Source organism: Citrus sinensis, chromosome 1 (genome assembly GCF_022201045.2).
Source record: "Citrus sinensis cultivar Valencia sweet orange chromosome 1, DVS_A1.0, whole genome shotgun sequence".
Lineage (NCBI taxonomy): Eukaryota > Viridiplantae > Streptophyta > Magnoliopsida > Sapindales > Rutaceae > Citrus > Citrus sinensis.
In genome coordinates this window covers 24,725,757-24,748,299 of record NC_068556.1, presented here as the reverse complement: position 1 = coordinate 24,748,299, position 22,543 = coordinate 24,725,757, and the positions used below count along the sequence as shown (strand labels likewise).

The 22,543-nt window shown below is 36.6% G+C and overlaps 3 protein-coding genes and 1 pseudogene across 7 annotated transcripts; 3 read left to right on the top strand and 1 right to left on the bottom strand.

The window, feature by feature from the left end:
• Positions 1-1,703: 1,703 nt before the first annotated feature.
• Positions 1,704-6,990, bottom strand: LOC102610019 (ABC transporter B family member 11-like; annotated as a pseudogene).
• Positions 6,991-10,497: 3,507 nt separating this feature from the next.
• On the top strand, positions 10,498-16,089 carry LOC102610639 (uncharacterized). Of its 4 annotated transcripts, XR_003067122.2 has the most exons (18): positions 10,498-11,039; positions 11,170-11,267; positions 11,429-11,548; positions 11,791-11,880; positions 11,986-12,101; positions 12,475-12,574; positions 12,675-12,746; positions 12,832-12,879; positions 12,960-13,037; positions 13,141-13,260; positions 13,665-13,770; positions 13,940-14,103; positions 14,460-14,594; positions 14,677-14,807; positions 14,925-14,987; positions 15,131-15,209; positions 15,287-15,451; positions 15,941-16,089. XR_003067122.2 is itself a non-coding variant. In XM_006488657.3 (17 exons), exons 1-17 carry the CDS (start codon positions 10,769-10,771, stop codon positions 15,362-15,364), a joined length of 1,869 nt encoding a protein of 622 aa, XP_006488720.1. In that variant the 5' UTR covers positions 10,499-10,768; the 3' UTR covers positions 15,365-15,564. The 4 variants fall into 4 exon arrangements, 3 of the variants coding, with proteins under 3 accessions (XP_024958364.1, XP_006488720.1, XP_006488721.1); XM_006488657.3 differs by lacking the exon at positions 15,941-16,089 and having other exon boundaries at positions 10,499-11,039; positions 15,287-15,564; XM_006488658.4 differs by lacking the exon at positions 15,941-16,089 and having other exon boundaries at positions 10,891-11,039; positions 11,473-11,548; positions 15,287-15,564.
• LOC127898577 (G-protein coupled receptor 1-like) lies at positions 15,990-19,443 on the top strand. 2 transcript variants are annotated; one of them, XM_052443177.1, is made up of 9 exons: positions 15,990-16,169; positions 16,342-16,373; positions 16,466-16,635; positions 16,733-16,827; positions 17,092-17,193; positions 17,310-17,354; positions 17,440-17,583; positions 17,984-18,054; positions 18,871-19,443. In XM_052443177.1, exons 1-9 carry the CDS (start codon positions 15,990-15,992, stop codon positions 18,974-18,976), a joined length of 945 nt encoding a protein of 314 aa, XP_052299137.1. In that variant the 3' UTR covers positions 18,977-19,443. The 2 variants fall into 2 exon arrangements, with proteins under 2 accessions (XP_052299137.1, XP_052299140.1); XM_052443180.1 differs by having other exon boundaries at positions 16,733-16,831; positions 17,096-17,193.
• A 207-nt stretch (positions 19,444-19,650) lies between these two features.
• LOC102611130 (protein TRIGALACTOSYLDIACYLGLYCEROL 4, chloroplastic) lies at positions 19,651-22,540 on the top strand. The gene is made up of 5 exons (XM_006488659.4): positions 19,651-20,191; positions 20,356-20,581; positions 20,702-21,059; positions 21,497-21,834; positions 22,202-22,540. The coding sequence occupies exons 1-5, from the start codon at positions 19,938-19,940 to the stop codon at positions 22,391-22,393; spliced, it is 1,368 nt and encodes a 455-aa protein (XP_006488722.1). The 5' UTR covers positions 19,651-19,937; the 3' UTR covers positions 22,394-22,540.
• Positions 22,541-22,543: the final 3 nt, after the last annotated feature.

The window sequence follows — 22,543 nt, the reverse complement described above, 5'->3', positions numbered from 1 at the left end:
ATGGTGTCCAATTATATATGCTTTCCCTACCATCAACAAGAGTTCATTTTTCTTTCATATAATTAGGTAATAATAGGCTGAACTTTGCTGCCATTATGCATTTAATACTTGTACGTATGAGTTTTGCTTGTCCGATTGTCTTACTAGAGAATGCGCTTTCTAATATTCTCTTGCATTATAATAAGTAGCAGGTGAGATGACCAAAAATAAAGTCTAAATCCACAGAAACGTTGCTTTCTTCTCATTTAGCTTTAATGGGCATAAACAAGTAAGAAAAGTTTATCGAGCTTCTAGAAGAAGTTCCAGGGGGGGTGTAGAAGTGTCATATGGAATTCGTAACGTTCAAATAAATACATTAGAGATTCTGAAAAAATTCCACTCTGATAGGTCGAGATCCACTGCAACGTTGTAGCCTGAACTGATCAGCTTGTCCGACAAACTTATTCTTTGCATTTGTCTGTTCGATACAAATCTACAAGCAAATATGGTTCTGAAGTGATCACTGTCCTCAAGCACATTAATAAAGATGAATCTCTACCTCAAATATTTGTCCTGACAGCCTCTCTTACTGGCAGCAAAGACACAACTGTGGAAAGAATCTCATCAGGTAGCTCTTGAAAAGCAGATAGGAACGTCAGATTGTAATACATATATAAAAGATGAATTTGCCAGATGTTGAATATAGAATCAGTGCTACACAACAATCTTTTAATAACTACAGTATGATTTATTAATATGAGATTGGAAAATGATCACTGCATTCATATGGTGAGTACAAAGAGAATCACAAAACCCACGTATGGAATTGGGAAACCCATCTACGAACAAAGAAACATAAAACTGCATTAACTCCATTAAATTCAAGAGAGAATAAAAAAATATATATGTATTTTTCAACTCTGTTGAACGTGCTGGTTGAACCAATATCGAATCCTGCTCACAGGATCGTATTTATGTAATATTTCAAAACAAACTTAACTAAAAAGATTGTTTTTGTTTTTACCGTTTAGTGAGCTTGATTGTATACAAAAATTACTTTGGAATCGGTTTATTAAATCATACGGTGGTGCAGAAATTGTGGTAAATCTGGAGATTTAGTTGAGTTGTAATCTATAACTGGCTTCGTCTGCATAACAATAACAGGCTCGATGGGAAAATTATAATCCGTAACAGGGTAATGATGAAAAATTGATCATCCTTGACCTTAAGGAACAAATTATTATCACTTAGAACTAATAATTAAAGACTGGAAACATTGAATTGAAAATAAAAGAAACCTAGGTAAAATGGACAAATTAAGAAGGAGAAGAGAAGAGTCTTACTTACGAATAACCCAAGAATTGAATTGATTGAATATTGATGTTCCTTTTTGAAGGCTGAAGCTGAAGCTGATGGTTGATTTGTAAGTTGCGTTAATGCGACTTCAATTCTTTAATATCTAATCTATCCAATGGAATCAACTCTCTCTTGTAATTTCTATTTCCAATATAATCAACTCAAATTAGCCGGTTCATTGTTATGTTAAGTGGGAATTTACAGTTTAGCACCACCCACGCCACCAACATCAAGTTATAACAGATTTGGGATGCTAAATGGCACTAGCTACTCACCAACGTGAAACTTGGTGGTGGTGAGCCTGTTGGCCAAGAGCCCACTTCATTATGTATTCATACATAGTTTGGAACTTTTCACAGACGCTTCATTTTTATCAATACAACTTGGCACAGAAATAAAAGAATATATCGGATCGATTAATTGGATGCTAGCCTAGCATTAGCTACACTCCTCATAAGGTCTTTCTGGCTGGCTAGCTGGCATGCAATTTGTTCATTCAGGATCAGGAGAGGCATATTTCATGTAGTATGTGGTTCAATCAAGGAGGTATAGATACCATTCTTGGTACTGATTAAACTCTCGTGACTTCCTTTCTCTACTATCGTTCCTTGACTCACAACTGCAATCAAGTGTGAATTTTTAATAGTGGATAGCCGATGAGCCACTATCAATGTAGTTCGATCAACCATAACTTGATCTAATGCATCTTGAACCACTCTTTCAGACTCAATGTCAAGTGCACTTGTAGCTTCGTCTAGCAGTAAAATTTTTGGTTCTTTCACTATAGCACGTGCAATTGCTACCCGTTGCTTCTGTCCACCCGATAACTGGACGCCTCTCTCTCCCACTAATGTATCATACCCTTCTTGTAAGCGACTAATGAAGCCGTGTGCATTTGCCATTTCTGCTGCAGCTATAATCTCTGCTTCTGTTGCTCCTTCCTTCCCGTACGCAATATTGGCTCTGATTGTGTCACTGAATAACACAGGCTCTTGGCTCACAACACCCATCTGTTGCCTTAACCACTTGACTTGTAGCTTTTGGATTTCTACTCCATCTAAAGTAATGTGACCCGAACTAGGGTCATAGAATCTCTGCAACAATGAGATCACTGTCGATTTCCCACTTCCACTTTCACCAACCAGAGCAATTGTCTGATATATATATATATATATATGAAAGTGAAATATCGACACAACTTGTTAACATTCAAACTTGTTAGTAAATAGTAGAGTAAATAACTCCACATAGGATGCAATTACAATGTTACCTTTCCAGGAGGAATAGTCAGGCAAAGATCACGGAATACTTCAATGTGAGGCCTTGTTGGATACTTGAAACTGACACGCAGAAACTGGACTTCACCCATCACATTTTCTAATGTTCTTCCAGTATACTCACTAGAGTCTATTTTCGATACCTGATCAATAAGCCCAAACACAGAAGCTGCAGAACTCTTAGCTTTGCTGGCATCAGAAGCCAAGGAGCTTGTTTGAGAAATACCAATAGCTGTCATACTAAGAGCAAAAAAGACCTGCAAATTTAGCAGTTAGACAAATAATAACCAATGGAATCAAACTATCTAATCAACAACTGTAGAAACAAAGGTACTTTAAATGAAGACATACGCGAAAAACCTCAGTGAATGTTGCCTGTTTATGATCAACTAGCTTGGCACCCACGTAAAAAGTGACTGCATATGCCATAAAGAAAAAGAAGAAGGATAGTCCAAATCCGATCCCACTCATCAATCCTTGCCTAATTCCAGCCTTTATAGGGCCTTCACATTTCTTCTTATACAATTTCATCACCTTCTCTTCAGCACAGAAAGAAGCTACTGTTCTGATAGAGCTAACAGCATCACTCGCAACCTGACTTGCCTCTTCATACATGTTCTGCAACCATTTTAAATTATCTAGTTGATAAAATACAAAAAGATTATTTGTCTTAATAAAGAAACATAAGGAGGTTAGAGAAAACCTCAGCATTTGCACTAAATCCTTTCATGGACTTCATTTGGATATGCCCGGTAATTCCCAGAAGAGGAAAGATAGCAAGGACCAAAAGAGCCAATTGCCAGCAAGCTTTGAAAGCAATTACCAACCCTACAACTGCTGTTGCAGTATTCTGCACAAGCAGAGAAAGTGTGTCTCCAACCAAACTTCGCACTAAAGCTGCATCTGAAGAAAGCCTTGCACCAATTGCACCAGTGGAATGATCAGCTTCATCAAACCAACCTACTTCCATGTATACCACTTTTTCAAAGCACATTGACCTAATCCGCTTTATTAACTTACAACCTGCCACAGCAAAGCAGTACATGCTTAATGGGGAAGTCAACAGAGATGCCGCACCAAGAGCCACAAACATCAAAGCCCAATGTTTGGAATGCCTCATTAGTTCTTCTTTTGGCTCATTTAAAGTGTTCACCATAGCAGCAAGCATAACCCCAAAAATTGGTATTATTATGCCGTTAGTCATTGATGCTATAGCACCTAGCAGTAGTGCAGGGACCTCTGGGCTATTAAGATAGGCCAAGCGGCTAAGTGAGACATCCGGAGGCATTTTTGCTTTCTCTGAAGCTGGAAAATCAGACTCTGTTTCAGATTGTTTAGGAGTAGTAATTTTGGGACTTGCAAAAGGTTGATTGTCACTGTCTGAATTGTTAACGGCAGATTTTTCCGACTCCTTGCAAGTTTCTTGCAATCTTATGAGCCGGTTATATGCTCCATATGGATTTTCCAGTAGCTCAGAATGTGTACCTGAAATGAAAATGGTGATGTATATGTGTATCATAGGAATGAAATTTAAGTAGCCTCAAAGTTAACATGGAAAGATAATGTTTTGAGAACAAGCAAAGTACAATTTCACCTTTTTCAACAATCTTTCCCTGCTGAATGACCGCTATTATATTCGCATTCCTTATTGTACTCAAGCGATGAGATACAATGACAGTTGTTCGGTTGATCATAACCCTGTCCAATGCCTCTTGCACCATTCTCCCAGATTCTGAATCAAGAGCACTTGTGGCTTCATCAAGAAGAAGGATTCTCGGATCTTTTATCATTGCTCTAGCTATTGCAACTCTCTGCTTCTGACCTCCAGATAGCTGAATTCCATGCTCACCAACATTTGTATCTAGTCCCTGATCAAGTACATACATCAACTAATGTGATAAGAAAAGGAAGATTTTAAACTCCGAAATGATAATTAATTAGCTGAATGAGTGGAGAATTAAACCTGAGGTAGATTCTTTATGAAATGGGAAGCATTGGCAGCCTCCGCGGCAGCTTGTATTTCTTCTTTGGTTGCATCAGTCTTACCATAAGCAATATTATCTCGAATGCTTGATGAAAGCAACACAGGCTCCTGGCTGACAAGGCCTATTTTCTCTCTGATCCATTTGAGCTGAAACTCCTTGAGATTAACACCATCTATGAGAACTTCGCCAGCCTGTGGGTCATAAAATCTCTGTATCAAACTGATCACTGTTGATTTTCCGCTTCCACTCGTCCCAACCAGAGCAGCAATCGTACCATTTGGTATTAAAAGACAGAATCCGTTCAATATTTGCTCATCAGGTCTTGCTGGATAACTGAAATTAACATCCTTTAGTTCAATATCACCGCGAATATCATCCAACTTCTTTCCATTCACACAACAAAGATCAATCTCTGGCTTCCTATTGATAGCCTCAAAAAATTTAAAAGCTGCCGCTTGTCCAGCAGCGAATGCACTCAAGCATGGAGATGCCTGCCCCAGCGACCTTTAGAACTTCCAAATAAAATGTTAAAAAAACTTAATACGATTTTAAAGCATAAAAATAGATGTTGCATGCAGCAGGCATAACTTACATAGAGCCAATCAGCACACCAAAGATCACACTCATTACATCCCCTCCTGAGTATCCTTTTTCAAGAATCAATTTGGCGCCGTACCACACTCCAAGTCCATAGGCACTGAAGATTATAAATACCGATGCACCAAGGCCTAATCCAGTAGCCAAACCTTCTTGTACACTAGATTTGTACGATTTAACTAAACATTTATTGTAGATAGAACTAGCTTGCTGCTCCCCTGTAAATGATGCTACCTATATGAACAATAAGCTAGCATTATGCGAACATATTATTCAATTAAATTTTGCATAAAGTTATTCACAATGCCTACATGCTATGCTTACAGTTCTAATGGAGCCAATTGTCTGCGCTACAACAGTTGCTGCAAGTGAATCCGCAGCTTGTTTCTGGGAAGCAAGATTGCCTACGAGCTTAATCATGACAACACCAGCAATGACAAGAGGTGGAATTGAAGATAACATAGTAAGAGTAAGAAGCCACCCCTTGAAAAATGCTATAAGAAAGCCTCCAATGAATGAGGCTCCAAACTGAATAAACTTTCCAACCTGCAAAAACATAAATCAAAACAAAAAATTCGTGCAGCTTCCACATGTGAAATGATTGAGTAAAAGTAATTAACTAATGACAAAAATTCTCTTGCTTTTGCAAATGTATATGGTATCAACATTACCTTCTCACCAATGGCATCTTGAATAAGAAGAGTGTCACCTGAAATCCTCCCAACAACTTCTCCGGTATTAATTTCCTTGTCAAAGAATGCAATGTCTTGTCTCAATATGGTTTCCAGGTAAAAGCTTCTTATTCTTGCGGCCTGTCTCTCTCCTGTGATCATCCAACAAGCCACCTCTACCAAATAGCAAATTAAGTACGCAATTAATGATTCATTCATTTATTTTGGTTTCAGCATGCATAATGTTGAGCAGAGAACTAATTAAGGCTCTGTTTATTTTAGCTTTTTGTCGTGCTGCTGGAGTTAATAATTTAGTGGCTGCAACTTAACTTTGTCAGCACGTACAGCTGATTATTTCTATAACTATCATGTGTGACATATATATATATATATGTACAGCACATGCAGCTTAATAATCACAGCACTTCAATACCAAATTAAGAGTTTCTACTATCTACAACGAGAGAGAGAGAATGTACTTACGGAAAAAAGATGCAACACCAGCTCCGAGAGCTAAGTAGACAAACTTCTTGGATACCTGAAGATGCAATTAATTAATATAATTGACTAAGTAATTTAATATATATCACATGAGGTTAAGCTGTTAAAGAGTTTGGTGCTTAGACTTGGACCGGTATATATGATCATTTAATATGACAGTTAAACTAATTAATTATCGATCTCTTCTATATACAAAGTAGTTAAAAACAAAAGTGAAAAGCCGCCACTTGAAAAGCAAAAGCAAAACCAAACGCACCCTCAGTTAGTGATGTGGATGTCACACCATGTATATTTTGTATCTATATATACCTTGAGAACTCCATGAATCGCCAGTGTTTTGGTTGCATTTTGGCCAATGGAATCCATCAAGTCTCCAAACAGTAGAGCCACAAAAGGCACGCAGAGCCCATTTCCGGTAGCGGCAATTGTACCAACAAGCATTAAAACACTATCCAATAGGTTAGCAAAAGAAAGCAACTTGTGAAATGGTATTCTTCCATTCACGGTAATAATATTAATATTCATGCCTCTTTCATGATCACATCTTTTATCGGTAAAATTGCCTGTTGATTGATCAGGAGCTTGTCCTGTGCTTGTATCCAAATTGTTGTCGTCGTGCTCCATGTTGCCAATATGTATAGTTCATGCATGCAACTCTTATTATTTTCTTGCAGTACACGCTTGCTTTCAGGGACCTGGAAAAGCTGAAACACTGCAGAGAGAGCAAAAATAGAGTGCGTTCATTAATTGTAATTGGTTTTATTTTTGTAAGCTATAATCATGTAATTATTTTGTTGGAAAGTAATGAGGGTTTCGTATTAATTCTGAAGAGAACCCTAAGCTAATTTCATAAATTTTGACAACACGAATATGCGAGATATAATACCAATAATAGTAGTTAATTTCAAAATACCCTTAATTTCCCTAGCTAATATTACCTAATACAACCTATAAAATTTTACATCTATTTTATTCACATATAATAATAATAATAATAATAATAATAATAATAACAATATCTAAAACATATACACACGCGCATATACATTCATAACATAAAATTGAATCTATCAAATAAACACCACGTATATATGTAACTTTTCTTCAAAATAGCGAAGTAATATTTCACAATTATAACCAAGTTGCATGCATTTAGATGATAATTTCATAATCAAATGCAAACTAAAACATATTCTAAATATTCAAGTGAGAAAGAACATAAGACTGTGAACCAACTTTAATTTATACCATGAGAGTTTTTATGAGGAAGCTACCTATCTGATCTGAGTGAATATATATATATATATATATAGAGAGAGAGAGAGAGAGAGAGAGAGAGAGAGAGAGAGAGAGATCAAAGCCCAAGGAGAGACTCACTTTCATATCAATATCAATATGATAATTAAATATATATATATATAGTATATGCTCTCGTTTAATTTGGAAGTATATATATAATAAGTAGTTACAAGATGATAGGTCGGTCCTAAGTCATTCTTGTTCAATAATAAGTTGATAAATAGCGTTCGAAAGCAAAAATATGACTACCGCATTTGTTTGTATTTTGTTTTTTGAAAACTGCAATCAGCCATTGTTGACAGAGCCAAGAGAAAAATATTGGTTTGATGCAGCTGTTTAAGCAGTTTCCATGAGCAGAAAAAGTATAATTCTAGGATTATACTTTGATGTAATCATAAAATTCCAAGCATCTTATCCTAAAAATCTTACGATAACAAGGTTTGTTATGTCTTTTACTACGTGAACAAGAGATTTTTCCACGCAATTACGTACATAAGCAAGTAGCTGTCATGTTTATCTACCCTCTATTCTATAATAAATTAATAGTAGTTTTCACATTCCACTGATAGCACTTGGGTTAAGTTAAATTAATTCTGAGGGTACTTAATTAGATAGTTATACAGTTCTGCAGGTGACCATTTCGTCTTCCCTCAGCGAGCTTCAAACTTCTTCCCTCAGCGAGCTTCAAACTTCCGTACGTACAACAGAAAAGAACACGAACACATTTATATAAGAAGAGTAATGCTACTATGACATAAAATTAAATTAAGGATAAGAATTTAAAGTTATAAAGTAGCATTTATGTGTCTACCTATCTATGGTCGAATTGAGTGAATCTAATAAACAAAAAATTGAGTCACTTTTTAAGTCAAAATTTTAAACTTAACATGCATACCATTTCGAAAGCTCTCGACTCTCGAGGAAGTCTTCGAAACTTGTGGTTTGTACGAGGATGGTGGTGGTCAGATTTATTTGACGTATTTATTCATTCATCGACAGACAAGAACAAGAAGAATATATAGACGACGACTAGGGTCTCGAGCTTAGCTTGCCAGCAAAAATTTGCATGGTCCAAACAACAAAACCAATCCAAATTGACTTGAAAGAGACTAAAACTATTTTTCAATAATTCTAATCCAAGTTCTCTAATTACCATTAGCAGTATAAGCAACAGCCAATTAGTAGAACTTCTAACACCCTTCTAAAATTCTTATGAAGCCTCTTTTGCTTATTTTAATACTAAAAGTACTCTTTCTTCAATAAACCCTTGTTTACTCTTTTTTTTTTTCGGTTTTCTCGTTGCTGAAACAAAATGAAGACTTAATTTTCTGTTTCTAATAAAAATATTTATAGGGCATTTACCAATCGGTAATCAAAATGAATCAAAGTCGAAATGGACTAGAATCGGAATAGGGTTAGAATCAGAATGAAAAATGAGAATCAAAATAAATTATTCACTTTAAGTGTAGGGATCGAAATAACAACGAATTATACTGTCGTTGATGTGTTTACTTTATCTTAGAATTATAATGAAATGTTGTTAGTTATTAAATTGATCTTAATTGATCATTGTTATTATTTATAATAATAATAATAATTGTAATTATTCCTATTATTATTAATTATTGTTAAATAATAACAACAACAACAACAACAATAAGAACAATAATAATGATAAGAATTTTATTATTATTTATTTTAATAATAGTTATTGATGCAATTTTTTGTTTTATGTATAGTGATTGATTTGTGCTTTGGACTTTCTTTTAAATTGAGTTTTGTGGCTTACTTTTTTCCTTGAGGTGAGTGTCTCAAATTACGTGTCTCATTGTCGTTAATTGTTCTGCAAAAAGAAACAATTATCAAAGGGTGTCGGGGTACCGAGGTTGCCGGCAATAACCCTTCGATGCTCAAGTCAACCTTTTAATTTTGATTGTAGAGAGAGAATTTAGAGAGAGAAGGATAATATTTCCTTACCTTTTTTTCTCTTACCTTCAAATGGGGAGTCTTAGTCTTTATATAGACAATTTGATCCATGAGGTGGAGGTGCCATCATGACACGTGGCATTGTCTTAGTGACAAGTGTCTATAAAATTCATGCATAAAGACACATGACATTATGTTCAAGGTTGTTCATGACAAGTCTTCTTTGAACACTTGTCCTCGTTTAGCACTCTTCTGGAATCCAACGCCAATGCTCAGCTAACAATTCATCAAACCCCGATATGATCTGGTACAATCATTCCAATCCTAACTGCCTACATCTGCCAACAAGAGTTTGACCCTCTTGCGGAAGAAAAGGGGTTTTGTAAGTATAATAAAAGGGTGTTAAAAGTTCTCCTCCTAACTCTTTGGGCCTCCATGAAAAGCCCAACAACCAATGGGCAGGCGTTGATGTGGGCTCATTACTGGTCAAAGGCACAGTGCCGAATTTCATATGATAAAAATATCTTATAGCATTGGCTCGTAATTAGGGATGATAATTTTTTTCGATGGGATAGGATTTTATAGGATTTTATCTTATTTGGGACATAATTGAGATATATTTTTATTTTATAAAAAAATTTAAGGATGAAATTGAGATATTTTTTTATCCCAATTATATATGCGGGACGAGAGTAAAATTGATAAATTCTGTCCCATCTCGTCTCATTACCGATTAAGAATAAAATTTTTTTTAATTGGAATGAGATTCCGCAAGATCACATCTCTTTTAAAATAAGATTGAGACATATTTTTATCTCAAAAAAATATAAAAACAAAATTAAAATATTTTTTCATCTCATTTATATATATGAAATGGGACTGAGATTGATAAATCTCATCCTCTCCCGTCTCATTGCCAACCCTATTCGTAATGTTGCCCCAAATCTTAACAATGTATGTAATATTCTGTTTCGTTGCCGACAAGAAAGGAAAGACAAGATGCCATTGAAATTAGACCAAGACCAAAACTAACTGCTAATCCTAATGTTCTATTTCTTACTGAGGTTGGTAATTATGGTTTAAAAGGTACAGATGTTTGATAAACAATAAATTAGAACTTTTTTTTTATCCTACTCCAAAGCGAAAGAGAAGAAACAGTTTCATCGGCAAACTTTCAATGGCAAGCATCCACTGTTTCTTCAGATACCCAGTTCAGCTTAACACCAGCACCAGCACCAGCACCAGCAGAGTCCCATTTAGCTCCTTCAGTTTCAACTGTCTTCGTTGCAGCAGCAGCAGCAGCAGTGTGGATGCTCATGCTGCTGCTAATAAGAATGTAGGGGATGATGTGTTTTCAGTTACGTCATCCAGTGAGTATGATGTTGATTACTTGGGTGAAAGCACCAAAGGCGACTTCAATCTCAATTTCGACCGTCTTCAGCCTTTTGGTATCTTTTCGTTTTTTACTTTCCCTTTCCTTTTTCCACACTTTCTTCCTCTACCTTTACTTAGTTAGTTACTTCCTAGTATTAAATAATTAAATTGCTTCTTGTATTCTTTTATTTATTTATTCTTTAGGCATTGATGGTGAAGCAGCTTTAGATGGTCCTATTGAAGAAGTTGCCCGGATGGAGGCTCAAGAAGCTGATCATTTGCTTAATGACTTTGGTATTCCGGTAATGTACATCTTTTTATTCTGTTATTTATTGTCTATTTCTCTGTTATTCCAGCTTTGTTATTCTTTTTTATTGGAACAATTAAATTTTCTATTTTTTACACTTCTTTAATGTATCTTATCATATGATTGATATGATTAATATATGCTGCTAATATGCAGAGTCCTTCTTCCGCTAGAAACTCACCTCGTGGCATCTTTTGTAGCCGCACATTGAATCTCCGTTCTATTAGTGCCATTGGATATGACATGGACTACACTTTGATGCATTATAACGTGATGGTGAATCTCTTTTTCTATTCTCTTTATTCAGAGTTCAATTCTGTTTATTTTTGGCTTTATTGTTGCGTAATAGACTTGTTTAGTGAATGTTGATGCTCTATGTGTTGCACCATGCATAGGTTCGTGGATTTCTCTTTTCTTTCTTCCCTTGTGTAATCTCAAACCTATTAATGATATAATTGCTTGCATTTGAACTTAATTGTTCGTTTGAGATGGTTTGACATTAGTTTATATCTTTCCAGGCCTGGGAAGGTCGTGCATATGATTACTGTATGGTCAATCTACGTAATATGGGTTTCCCTGTTGAAGGACTTGCTTTTGATCCTGATCTGGTTCGGTCTTTATTTTAACAAGTATTGAAGAGCTTATATTGTGAGAAATCTGTTTTTCTTCCTTTCTTGGTTCTAAGAACGCTGTTCTTTGCTATTTGTAATTAGGTTATTAGAGGCCTTGTTATCGATAAGGAGAAGGGCAACTTGGTTAAGGCTGATCGATTTGGTTATGTAAAGAGGGCCATGCACGGCACAACAATGTTGTCTAATCGAGCTGTCAGGTATGCTTCAAACCTCGTCATTTATTTATTAAAAATCATATGGAAGGAATCCGGGTTACACATTTGATTTATGGGACATGGGAATTAGATTGTTGTATTTTCATACAGTCTACATGGAAGTACAAGGATACTTTTTATTGCTACCCACCACTTGCCCTAAAAGGATACATATACCTTGGCCTCTTTTACTGCCCATTTGTCATTCTATGGCATGTATAGGTGCCTACATGCTTGTTCTTTGACTAAGATAACTCCCCCATACTGTCTTTGATCCATTGCTTACATTGTCTTGATGTCTCAGAATTTATCCTTTTTCTGTGTCAAACCGGTATTATATTTTCTATAGTGCTGCTTAACTTTCTTTGCAAGGAAGTGAGATGTATGGGAGAGAGTTGGTGGATTTGCGAAAGGAGAGTCGATGGGAGTTTCTCAATACACTGTTCTCTGTTTCGGAAGCTGTGGCATATATGCAGGTAGATTGAGGAGCTATAACTTAATACTTGAATGTTTTTGACATTCCATAGTTTGCTCTGATGTTTTTGTCAATCTTTGTTAATATTGATAAACTTGCAGATGGTCAACAGATTGGATGAAGGAGCTATTGGACCCGAACTTGGTCCCCTTGATTATAAAGGACTTTATAAGGCAATATGTTGTAAAATATTTGATATAATAGAAAAACGGTATTTGTTCTATTTTTCCTCTTTTAACTGTCAACATGGCTTTTCAGGCTGTTGGAAAGGCTCTTTTTAGGGCACATGTGGAAGGTCAGCTTAAGGTAAATAAATTTGGGGAAAATTATATTAGTGTTGATTATTTTGGTCCACAAGTACCTTCTGAGTGGTGGCATATATACAGAGTGAAATAATGTCTAAGCCTGAACTTTTTGTGGAACCTGATCCAGAATTACCTTTAGCGCTTTTGGATCAAAAGGAGGTATTTCCCCATTGTTGTTATTATTATTTTATTTTTTATTTTTTTTATAAAAAGGGGAGTCATTTTACTTTTTGTTTCTTACTTGAATATCTTTGTGCCTCAGGCTGGTAAAAAGCTTCTTCTCATTACAAACTCAGATTATCATTACACAGACAAAATGATGCAGCATTCCTTTAACAGATTCTTGCCAAATGATATGGGCTGGCGTGATCTATTCAACATGGTGGGTATTAACCTTTAAGTAGTTCAACTATATCCCATATGGACTTGTTGTTATCTATTGAGCCCCGGCTGGATTGATACCTCTACTTTTGTTCAAATATTCTCACTTTCTGACTATCTTCTTTTGGGAAGCAAAATTAAATCTCGTTATTATCATGTCTTTTATGGCATGGAAGATGCTTGGAACCACCTGTTCTTTATATTGAGCTACAAGTTGAAAGTGTTATTATATCCTGAAAGTGTTTCTTGCATCATTGCATAGCTGTTTTAGTCGAGATTCTTGTTGTACTCCAACAGATCTTCCTTTGTCATTGAATAGCTATTTTATTTTTGTTTGTTGCAAACAGTGGAACATCACTTAGCCATTGATGAAATATTGGAATTACTAATGCCTCGTTGATATAGGTAATAGTGTCAGCAAGAAAGCCTGAATTCTTTCAAATGTCACATCCATTGTACGAGGTGGTGACGGGTGAAGGTCTAATGCGTCCATGTTTCAAGGCTCGTACAGGTAATCTATGCTTGTCCTTGTTTTGTTCAATCAGTCCAGTACATCTCCTAGATTTCCAATGAATAAAGTCAAACATTTAGACTGCCTAGTTTTCTTTTCTGAGTGTGTTCTACATTCAACAGTCTTTATGTTCATTTTTTTTAATTTTTTATCTTTCTTTAATTTCCAGGAGGCTTGTACTCTGGTGGAAGTGCTCAGATGATTGAGAATTCTCTAAATATCCATGGAGATGAAATATTGTATGTTGGTGATCATATCTATACTGATGTAAGTCAATCGAAGGTTCATCTACGGTGGCGAACAGCACTGATTTGTCGAGAATTAGAAGAAGAGGTTTGAATATTCTATTTTCACTTTGCTTGCTGAGATGTAATTCTAGGGTGAAATGTTATCATCGTGTGTGTGTGTGTGTGTATTCCACAAAAAGTTCAGTCCCAACCCCCCCCCCCCCCAAAAAATTTTTTGAAAGATTTAGTAGTACATTGACCACTAAAACTACTAAAATTTTAAACTTGAATAAAAAGCTTTTTTGGGTGCAGATAATGCTGAATGTTATTAGATATTTTACTTTATTGTTAGTCGTTATTGTAATTTAGGAGAGGTGCAATTTGTCTGAGTTTCATGGCATTTTCAGCTGATAGAATGCTGATCAGGTCTCTTTTATGTGCTATGAAATTTTGGAACTGCAGTATAATGCATTGATTAACAGTCGCGGTCAACGAGCTAGGCTAGTAGAGCTTATAAATCAGAAGGAAGTTGTAGGAGATCTCTTTAACCAACTTCGGCTCTCTTTGCAAAGGAGAAATAGAGGGCATCCTGCTCAAGTGAGCTCTATTCTCTATATATTTGTCTCTTGTAGTATCAGAGGTTGAGTCCTCATGATCTCCTTTTTCTGAAAACTTTCAGACCCTTGCTGCAACTAACATGGACGATCAAGAACTTACTGAAAGTATGCAAAAGCTACTTGTTGTTATGCAAAGACTAGACCAGAAGATTGCTCCAATGCTAGAATCAGATGGAGAGCTCTTCAATAAAAGGTAAAAACGGTGAATACTTTACCCGTGTGGAAATAAGTCACCTCAGGTACTCAAGTTTGTGGTCTGTTGAATCATTTGAACATGGACTTGACCTGCTATACTTTTATTACACACAAGGTGGGGCTTTCTTTCGCGCGCGGGTCTTTGGGATAAGAGCCACTTGATGAGACAGATTGAGAAGTATGCAGCTTTGCCTCCATAAAATTATGCCCGGTTTTCATTATACAGGATTCAAATCATGGGTGCAACAAATTTCTAGTTTACTTCAACTGTACTGTTCTCCTGCTATGGATGGTGATCTTAATTAATCCTTCAAATTTCAGGTATGCGGATATATACACGTCCAGGGTATCAAATTTTCTGCATTATACACCGTTCATGTATTTCCGCTCACAGGAACAGGTAGTTGAATTCGTGACATTGTTCATTGCTCTGGCATTTGAATTGAGCTGACTCGGATGTTGTTGTTATCCTTGCAGACACTTGCTCATGATTCATATTCATACTACTGTTCAGAGCGTAATGATGGGTCTGTCTCCGGCGTCATCGACAATTAAGAGCAAATTTGCGCTGTAATCTAAACTTTGTTCTTAGTGATTGCAATGAGGATGATGATGATGATGGCTGAATATGATGTGATTATTGTAAGACATTGCTGACTCGACTTTTATATCGTACAATGACTAAACTCTAAAGATGTCTATTAAGTGAACAAGTGTGAGTGAAATGGCAAAAATAGTTTCACTCTGTTTTGTCATTGAAGAAGATTCAAAATATTATTCCATATGATTATGACATATGAATGTATGATAGGTCCGGAAGTAACATGAGTAGCACCAATTAATTGTTAATTATTAATTAACGAATACGATCAAAATAATACAAAACACAGACATCGACCAATACGAAAGTAACAACAAAAGAAACGGCCTGTTTACTGTTTGCTTTTACATTTGATTTGGAAGTTGGATTGGAACCCACCACGACAACCGCCACGAGCCCAAAACGACGAAATAATTCGTGCTTACGAGAGTCTAAGATCTTTTAATTTTATGTTAAGGCCGTATTTTTAATTAATTAATTATTAGAGTACTTGTTGTTCTTCAAAGTTATTATTATTATTATTATTCCAGCACAAGAAAAGAGGGCAGGCAGTAATCAGGTGAAATCGGAGACAAAACAATGGCGGCTGCCGCAGTTGCTGGAAGTCTTACGGCTCACGATCGCCGGATTCTGACAGCACTCAACACCGGCGCTTCTAGTCTCTCCTTCGTCGGCTCCGGATTCATCGTCCTCTGCTACTGCCTCTTCAAAGAGCTCCGCAAATTCTCCTTCAAACTCGTCTTCTTCCTCGCCCTCTCCGTAACCAACTCTCTCTCACTTCCTCACATTCTTTACTTTACTTTAGATCTCACTAATTTTTGCCTCATTATTTCTAGATTCACTACTGAAGCTCTGACTTTGCTTCCTTTTGTGATATTATTATTTTGACTTGGTGCCTTCTTCTTTTTTGCCTTTCTTTATTGGATTGCAGGACATGCTATGCAGTTTCTTCAGTATAGTAGGGTATGTTTCTTGTTGAAATTAAACCTGTGATTGATTGGTTCAATTTGATGTGAAGTTGAAATGTCTGTAAATGTTTGTTGGCGATCATGTAGGGATCCGTCCAAAGGATTCTTTTGTTCAGCTCAGGGTTACAGCACTCATTTCTTTTGTGTGGCCTCTTTTCTATGGACCACTACCATTGCTTTTACTCTTCATCGTACCGTTGTCCAGCATAAAACTGATGTTGAAGATTTGGAGGCCATGTTTCACTTGTACGTTTGGGGTAATGATTATATATAATAATAAACATAACTTGTTTCTTCTCTTATCTGTTCAACATCTGTTGCCTGTTGATTTGACCTTTTATTTACTTCTTCCAGGAACTTCTCTCGTTGTAACGGTCGTTCGCTCTTTTGGCAACGACCATAGACATTTAGGTGTGTGGTGTTGGACTCAAACGGGCCGCACTGGAAAGGCGAGTACATGTGCAGTTTCTGGTTGCAGGTTTTCTGTTTTTGTGTGTTGTGTCTATATATATATACACGTGGAAAGGTTATGGAACTTGCTTTTAATTAGTATGGATGAGGCAGATAAATTAATAAGTTACTTTGACTTGCACCCCTTACAGGTTTGAGCAAGGATAGGTTCTATTTTACATTGTGTTTTTTTTATTTCTGTGGTGATTGGCTTGCTTTTGCTTTCTAGTCTTTAGACTGACAATTTCCATACACTTATGCAGGCAGTTCACTTTATAACCTTTTATGCACCACTCTGGGGTGCAATTCTTTACAATGGTTTTACATACTTTCAAGTGATACGGATGTTGAACAATGCAACACGTGTGAGTACTTGGACATTCTCTTCCTCTCCTACTCGTTTTCATTTTTTTGGATAATTACGTGGGAATTTTCTTATTTCACTGAGGACACACTTCTGCAATTTTTTTGGATATTTCAGGTGGCAGTTGGCATGTCAGACCGGGCATATCAATTTGACATGAAGGTATGCATGTGGTCATGAAACTAGTTTTTAGTGATAGTACTCTTAATTTGTATACATAATTTTCCTTTTCTATTTGGTTTCATAGGCTTTGAACAGATGGGGGTACTATCCACTCATTTTAATAGGATCTTGGGCTTTTGGCACAATCAACCGCATTCATGATTTTATTGAGCCTGGCCATAAAATATTTTGGCTCACATTCCTTGATGTTGGGACAGCTGCCCTCATGGTAAACTGCAATGACCATATATTTGTTCTCTTTTTCTTTGGTCTTTCTTTCACTGAAATTTGTGTGTAACTGAAAGTTCTTATGGTGCTTTTATTTAGATTTGCAGTTTTGTGTTATTATGAAGTTGATCATACATCATACATACTTTCATATAGACATACATTACAATGCTAGTAGGAAAAGTGTTTTTGTTTCACTCATTTGAGAAGTTGCTAAGGAACCTATGGATCCTGGGACATTAATGTTTTAACGAAGTATGCCCATTATGATGTGTATGTTTGGTATATTAATCCTTTGAACGAGACTGATTTTGATGCAATTTCATGGTTTGATTTTACTATATATATATATATATATTTTTTTCATGAAATGATTTGACTCCCATCAATTATTTGTTTAGGGCTTGTTTAACTCGATTGCATACGGCCTGAACTCTTCGGTGCGGCGGGCAATCCATGAAAGATTGGATCTGTAAGTCTTACATCCTTTTTCCTTCCACCTAATCATTTCTCATGAAGTTCTAAGTGATCGGCTAGTATTTGTCATTGCCTAAATAACCTTTCTAGGCCGCACTAATTCATTATTATAGCCACCTATTTGTAGACATGTGCACCAACTGTAGCTTGTTAGGGCTTTGAAGTGTATTTCAAATCTTATTAGTACAGTTTGTAGTTATTAAAAATGTTGGATTTTGTTCCCCTTTGCACCCTGTTCAACCAACCAATCATGAAGAGGGAAAAAATATTAAAAATAAAAATAAGAGAGTAAAGTGGAAAAAGAATGGAGACAAAGGATTTGGTTCTTATCTTCACCTAGTGGTGTTTGGCTTCTATATGTTTCCTTTCTTTTTGTGCTTGCTACCATATTCTTTCTCCACTTTTAGGTGGGAAGTGCACTTTCAGGCAGTATATGAGGGATCTTTGACAACTTAGGAGTCCCCATAAACAAATAGACAATTTGCTACTTTTTGTTGAAATAATGTTGACTGGCCAAGTTGGTGGGGCAATGTGTTGATGCTTTTATCTTCTTTCATAAATTCAGCAGTTTTCCAACTGCTGGATTGAAAAACCTAGGAATTTGGTATCAGATTGCAACCCATCATTATTTATCCTGTGATTTTTTATTTTAGATTTTGAATAGAGGATGGAAAAAGGATTTATTAGCGGAAGAATCTTTTTTTTTTTTTTTTTCTGGTTGCTTATTGCTCTTCATTACTATCCATGATTTTCACATTTGAAATGCACCCATTCTGTCTGAACTCTTTTGCTGCTGCATTTTCTTCTGAAGGTTCTGGCCAGACAGGTTCCGAAAATGGCTTCCTAACAGTTCCAAGGTCCGAAATCAACAGCAAGAAAGCGAACTGGTCTCTTTGAAAGTTGAAGATCAGCAATAACAACTTGGACATTGCGCGTGATTCCTTTTGCGAGAGTGGAAATTTACAGCCAAAAACTTTCAACAATTGTTTTTTCCCATTTGGAAGAAGATGAAATAGAGAAGCAGAAGCAACAGAGTACCAGGCATTTATTCCATGTCCAATGGATTTAATTATTGCCATCACCGAAATGTGGCTCACATCAGCTGTCCTTGAGACTTAATTGATGGCTAGATGGAGTATTTTGAAATGCCAAGTAGCATCTCGATTGGATTTGAGCGTGGCTGCTACAAGCACCAACAAAAAAGTTGTAGTCGTACATTGTCACTTGTAGAAAAGATTTGAAGTGTTTCATTTAGTCATTCTTTTGTTTACAGTGACAATTTGTCTAATATGTATCTATTTCTGTATAAACTGGTATCTGTAATCGCTCGTTGTAGTTTATTTTGTTGGGAAATGCAAAACATAAGTGGAATTTCCGGGGTGAATTTTTCACTGTATCTCCTTTCATTACGCAGCTAGCTAAGAAAGAGCCACTGGAGGTAGTAGGAATGAATTGTTATACTTTACGAACGGGTATCGTGTGTGTGTGTGTGTGTGTGTGTGTGTGTGTGTTGACAGAAAAAACAAAGTAACAGCAGCAGCAGCGAGCAACCCGCTATAAAGCGGTATCATATCATATTATGTATGTGTGTGTGTGTGTGTGTGTGTATGTGTGTGTGTTGACCCAAAAAACAAAGTAACAGCAGCAGCAGCCAGCAACCCGCAGCTGGCTGCTATAAAGTTGTATCATATTATTATTTCAACGCTCGCTATTTATTCAATTCCATTTGAAAGAAAGAAAAACAGACGATAGTGATGAAGTGAAATTTGGTGGGTTTCGGTTTATAAAGATGAAAGTAATTAATTGATTCTCTGATTGCAGTGAGATTTTGTAAAACCAATTAAGACTAGTTTAGTTAAAGAAAATTAAAAAAAAAAAATGAAGAAGCTCCGATGGGCAATGGAGGGAGAGTTTTGGGAGCTGGACCAGTCAACTCCCAAGAGCCTGGAAGGAAGCGCACGCGCCGTCCCCGGAAACCCAAACCCGTTAGGTATCTCGAGAGGCACCCGGCTGTCCAGACCGAAGCAAATCGACTTCATGCAGCGCTTCATGGCCACCCCTTTTCTTCCTTCTTTCTCCGCCGGCACTCTTCAGCTTCAGCGCGTCCTCCCCTTCCAGTTCTCCGGCGACTGGTAACCCCACTCATGACCCATTTCCTTCCATTTTTGATTTTCCACAATCTGTTATGCGGTTCGTTAATTGGCATGGAAATCATGGGTGACGGTACAGGTGCACGCTCATAAGTCAATTTTATTGATTGATGTTTAGCGTTCAAATTTAATACATACACACGCAGGTTTGCTACTTTGCTGGGTCAGTTCAATGTGCTCAAGTTTGTGTCTTCTCTCAAACAAGGAGAACTTTCCAAATCTCGCTGCCTGCATGCCCTTCGCGATAAGTCATTGTATGCTCTTGGTTTCAGCTCCGAGCTTTTGTTTACAGATGATGACACCCTTCTTCTTAGCTATGATTCTTACGGTCATAATGACACCTCGCGGAAAAAAGCCGTCTTTCGTCACAAGGCAATCTCTTCATTTTCTTATTCTTGCTCTTGCCGCTGGACATTGCTCGTTACCCTCACTAACACGTTTCAATTTTTTTTTTTTTTTATAATTTTTTTGCTGTTTCTCTTCTGCTATCAGTTTCCAAATCATAATTTCACTCTGGAGGCACTATGGCCTGGACTTTTTGTGGACAAGTGCGGTAATTATTGGGATGTACCCTTTTCCATGGCGGCTGATTTGGCTTCGGTTGCTTCTGATTCTGGTCCCAGTTACCATTTGACCATGCACCATAATTCTGGTTTGCCGACCCAGTTTGAAGGTGATGAGAATTCTTCTGCAGTTCCAGCTAGTCTGCTACCTGGTTTTTCTTTGAAAAATGCTGTTGGTTATAAGAAGAATGTTGACATTTGGAGAAGTAAGGCTCAGAAGTTGAAGATGGTGCAGCCATATGACATTTTCCTTTCAAGTCCTCATGTTTCAGCATCCGGGATCATTGGTAAAATACAGTCTCTTACCATCTTCACCTTAATTTAGTTACTTGTATCATTGCAAGCAAGTTTAGGCATAAACTCATTTGGTCATCATTTGTCTCTTAAAGTTGCTAAGATGTAAAATTCTTGGAAGATTTTGAGGCTAGAACACTTTCGGGAAAATTGTTTTTAGTTTCTTCTGTCTTCATCATGTGAATGACCTGAGGAAGGATACGAAACCAATAACTCTGCTATCAGATACAAGAAAGCTTCATAAGGAGGTTTGGTAGATCCAAGGATAAATGTTTGTGTGTTGTGATGCATGTTGACATTTTGTGCAGAATTAATGTTATCTGTCACTTGTAAATTTTTTTTTTTCTTTCCATTTTTGGCATTCATAAGGTTATGCGCCGGATATATAAACAATGCCAATGGCATGCTTACAATTTATCATTTCATATAGGTGCTGCTATGACTGCCTCTATTGGAGATAATTCAGTTAGATCTCCAGTAGAAAATGATTCAGACGGTTCTACAGGCTTCCATCTTCACGCTGCTGATATAAAATCTTCCTTTTCAGCCGATATCTTTGGATCTGTAGCATTTACTGCCCAGCATGGGAACTTCCAAAGGCTATTTTCAGATCTTACAAGATTTCATGCACGCTTGGATTTTCCTTCTGGTTCAAAATTTCTTTCTGGTGCCACACGTTTAGCACAAGATTATTTCAATTCCCAACGGCCAAGTTTGGAAACAGTTCAGGCTGTATGCCCTAAAGTGTTTTTTTCGGTTCAGCAACAGGTACTAGTATTTCTTTTGGATCTCCTTGTTCATATCTCTATAGTAGCAAGATGCTTTTACTGACTAAGTTCAGTGAAATATCGGGAGGGGATTCAACAGCCACCTATTCTTTTCAATTTTCTTTGCACTGAATCAAATTTAGCTTTAAATGTTGTTGGTCATTGGAGGTGAACTGCAAGAAATCATTGGCTTTAAATGCTATAGCGTATCTGAGATTCTGTGAAGAACCTGAGAAAAATCTTTCCCCTTTCAAGACATCATATGATGTAATAAATGGGGAGCAACTTTTATTTCATTTTTTTTTGTTTTTCGTTTCTTCTTTCATTAAGTGTTCTATAAAGTTGTAACATTCTTCTCATACTTGCAGATCGCTGGACCTTTCAGTTTTAGAGTTGATTCAGGAGTAGTGATTGATTTGAAGAACAGAGACATTTGTGCCCATGATTCAGTGTTTGCCATTGAATATGCATTGCAAGTCCTTGGTTCTGCAAAGGCTGTTGCTTGGTATGCCCCAAAGCATCAAGAATTCATGATAGAGCTTCGATTTTTCGAGTCATAAAATTGTATTCTTTCGGCCCCTCCCCCCCCTCCCTCTTCAAGAATTATGTTCCCTTTAGAAAGTCTTATCAGTCATTCAAGAAATTTACTGCCCGGTTTGATAAGTTGTATTTATGGATTTTGAGAAATTAAGTAATTTTAACTTAAAGAG

Excerpts from the sequence above, each read along its gene's own strand:
- LOC102610639 (XM_006488657.3), top strand. The coding sequence starts at position 10,769 with ATGGCAAGCATCCACTGTTTCTTCAGATACCCAGTTCAGCTTAACACC. Across the intron at positions 12,880-12,959 it reads ATGTGGAAGGTCAGCTTAAG|AGTGAAATAATGTCTAAGCC; the intron begins GTAAATAAATTT and ends GCATATATACAG. Across the intron at positions 13,771-13,939 it reads ATGTTTCAAGGCTCGTACAG|GAGGCTTGTACTCTGGTGGA; the intron begins GTAATCTATGCT and ends TTTAATTTCCAG.
- LOC127898577 (XM_052443177.1), top strand. The coding sequence starts at position 15,990 with ATGGCGGCTGCCGCAGTTGCTGGAAGTCTTACGGCTCACGATCGCCGG. Across the intron at positions 17,355-17,439 it reads CATATCAATTTGACATGAAG|GCTTTGAACAGATGGGGGTA; the intron begins GTATGCATGTGG and ends TTGGTTTCATAG. Across the intron at positions 17,584-17,983 it reads TTGGGACAGCTGCCCTCATG|GGCTTGTTTAACTCGATTGC; the intron begins GTAAACTGCAAT and ends TTATTTGTTTAG.
- LOC102611130 (XM_006488659.4), top strand. The coding sequence starts at position 19,938 with ATGAAGAAGCTCCGATGGGCAATGGAGGGAGAGTTTTGGGAGCTGGAC. Across the intron at positions 20,192-20,355 it reads TTCCAGTTCTCCGGCGACTG|GTTTGCTACTTTGCTGGGTC; the intron begins GTAACCCCACTC and ends ATACACACGCAG. Across the intron at positions 21,060-21,496 it reads TTCAGCATCCGGGATCATTG|GTGCTGCTATGACTGCCTCT; the intron begins GTAAAATACAGT and ends CATTTCATATAG.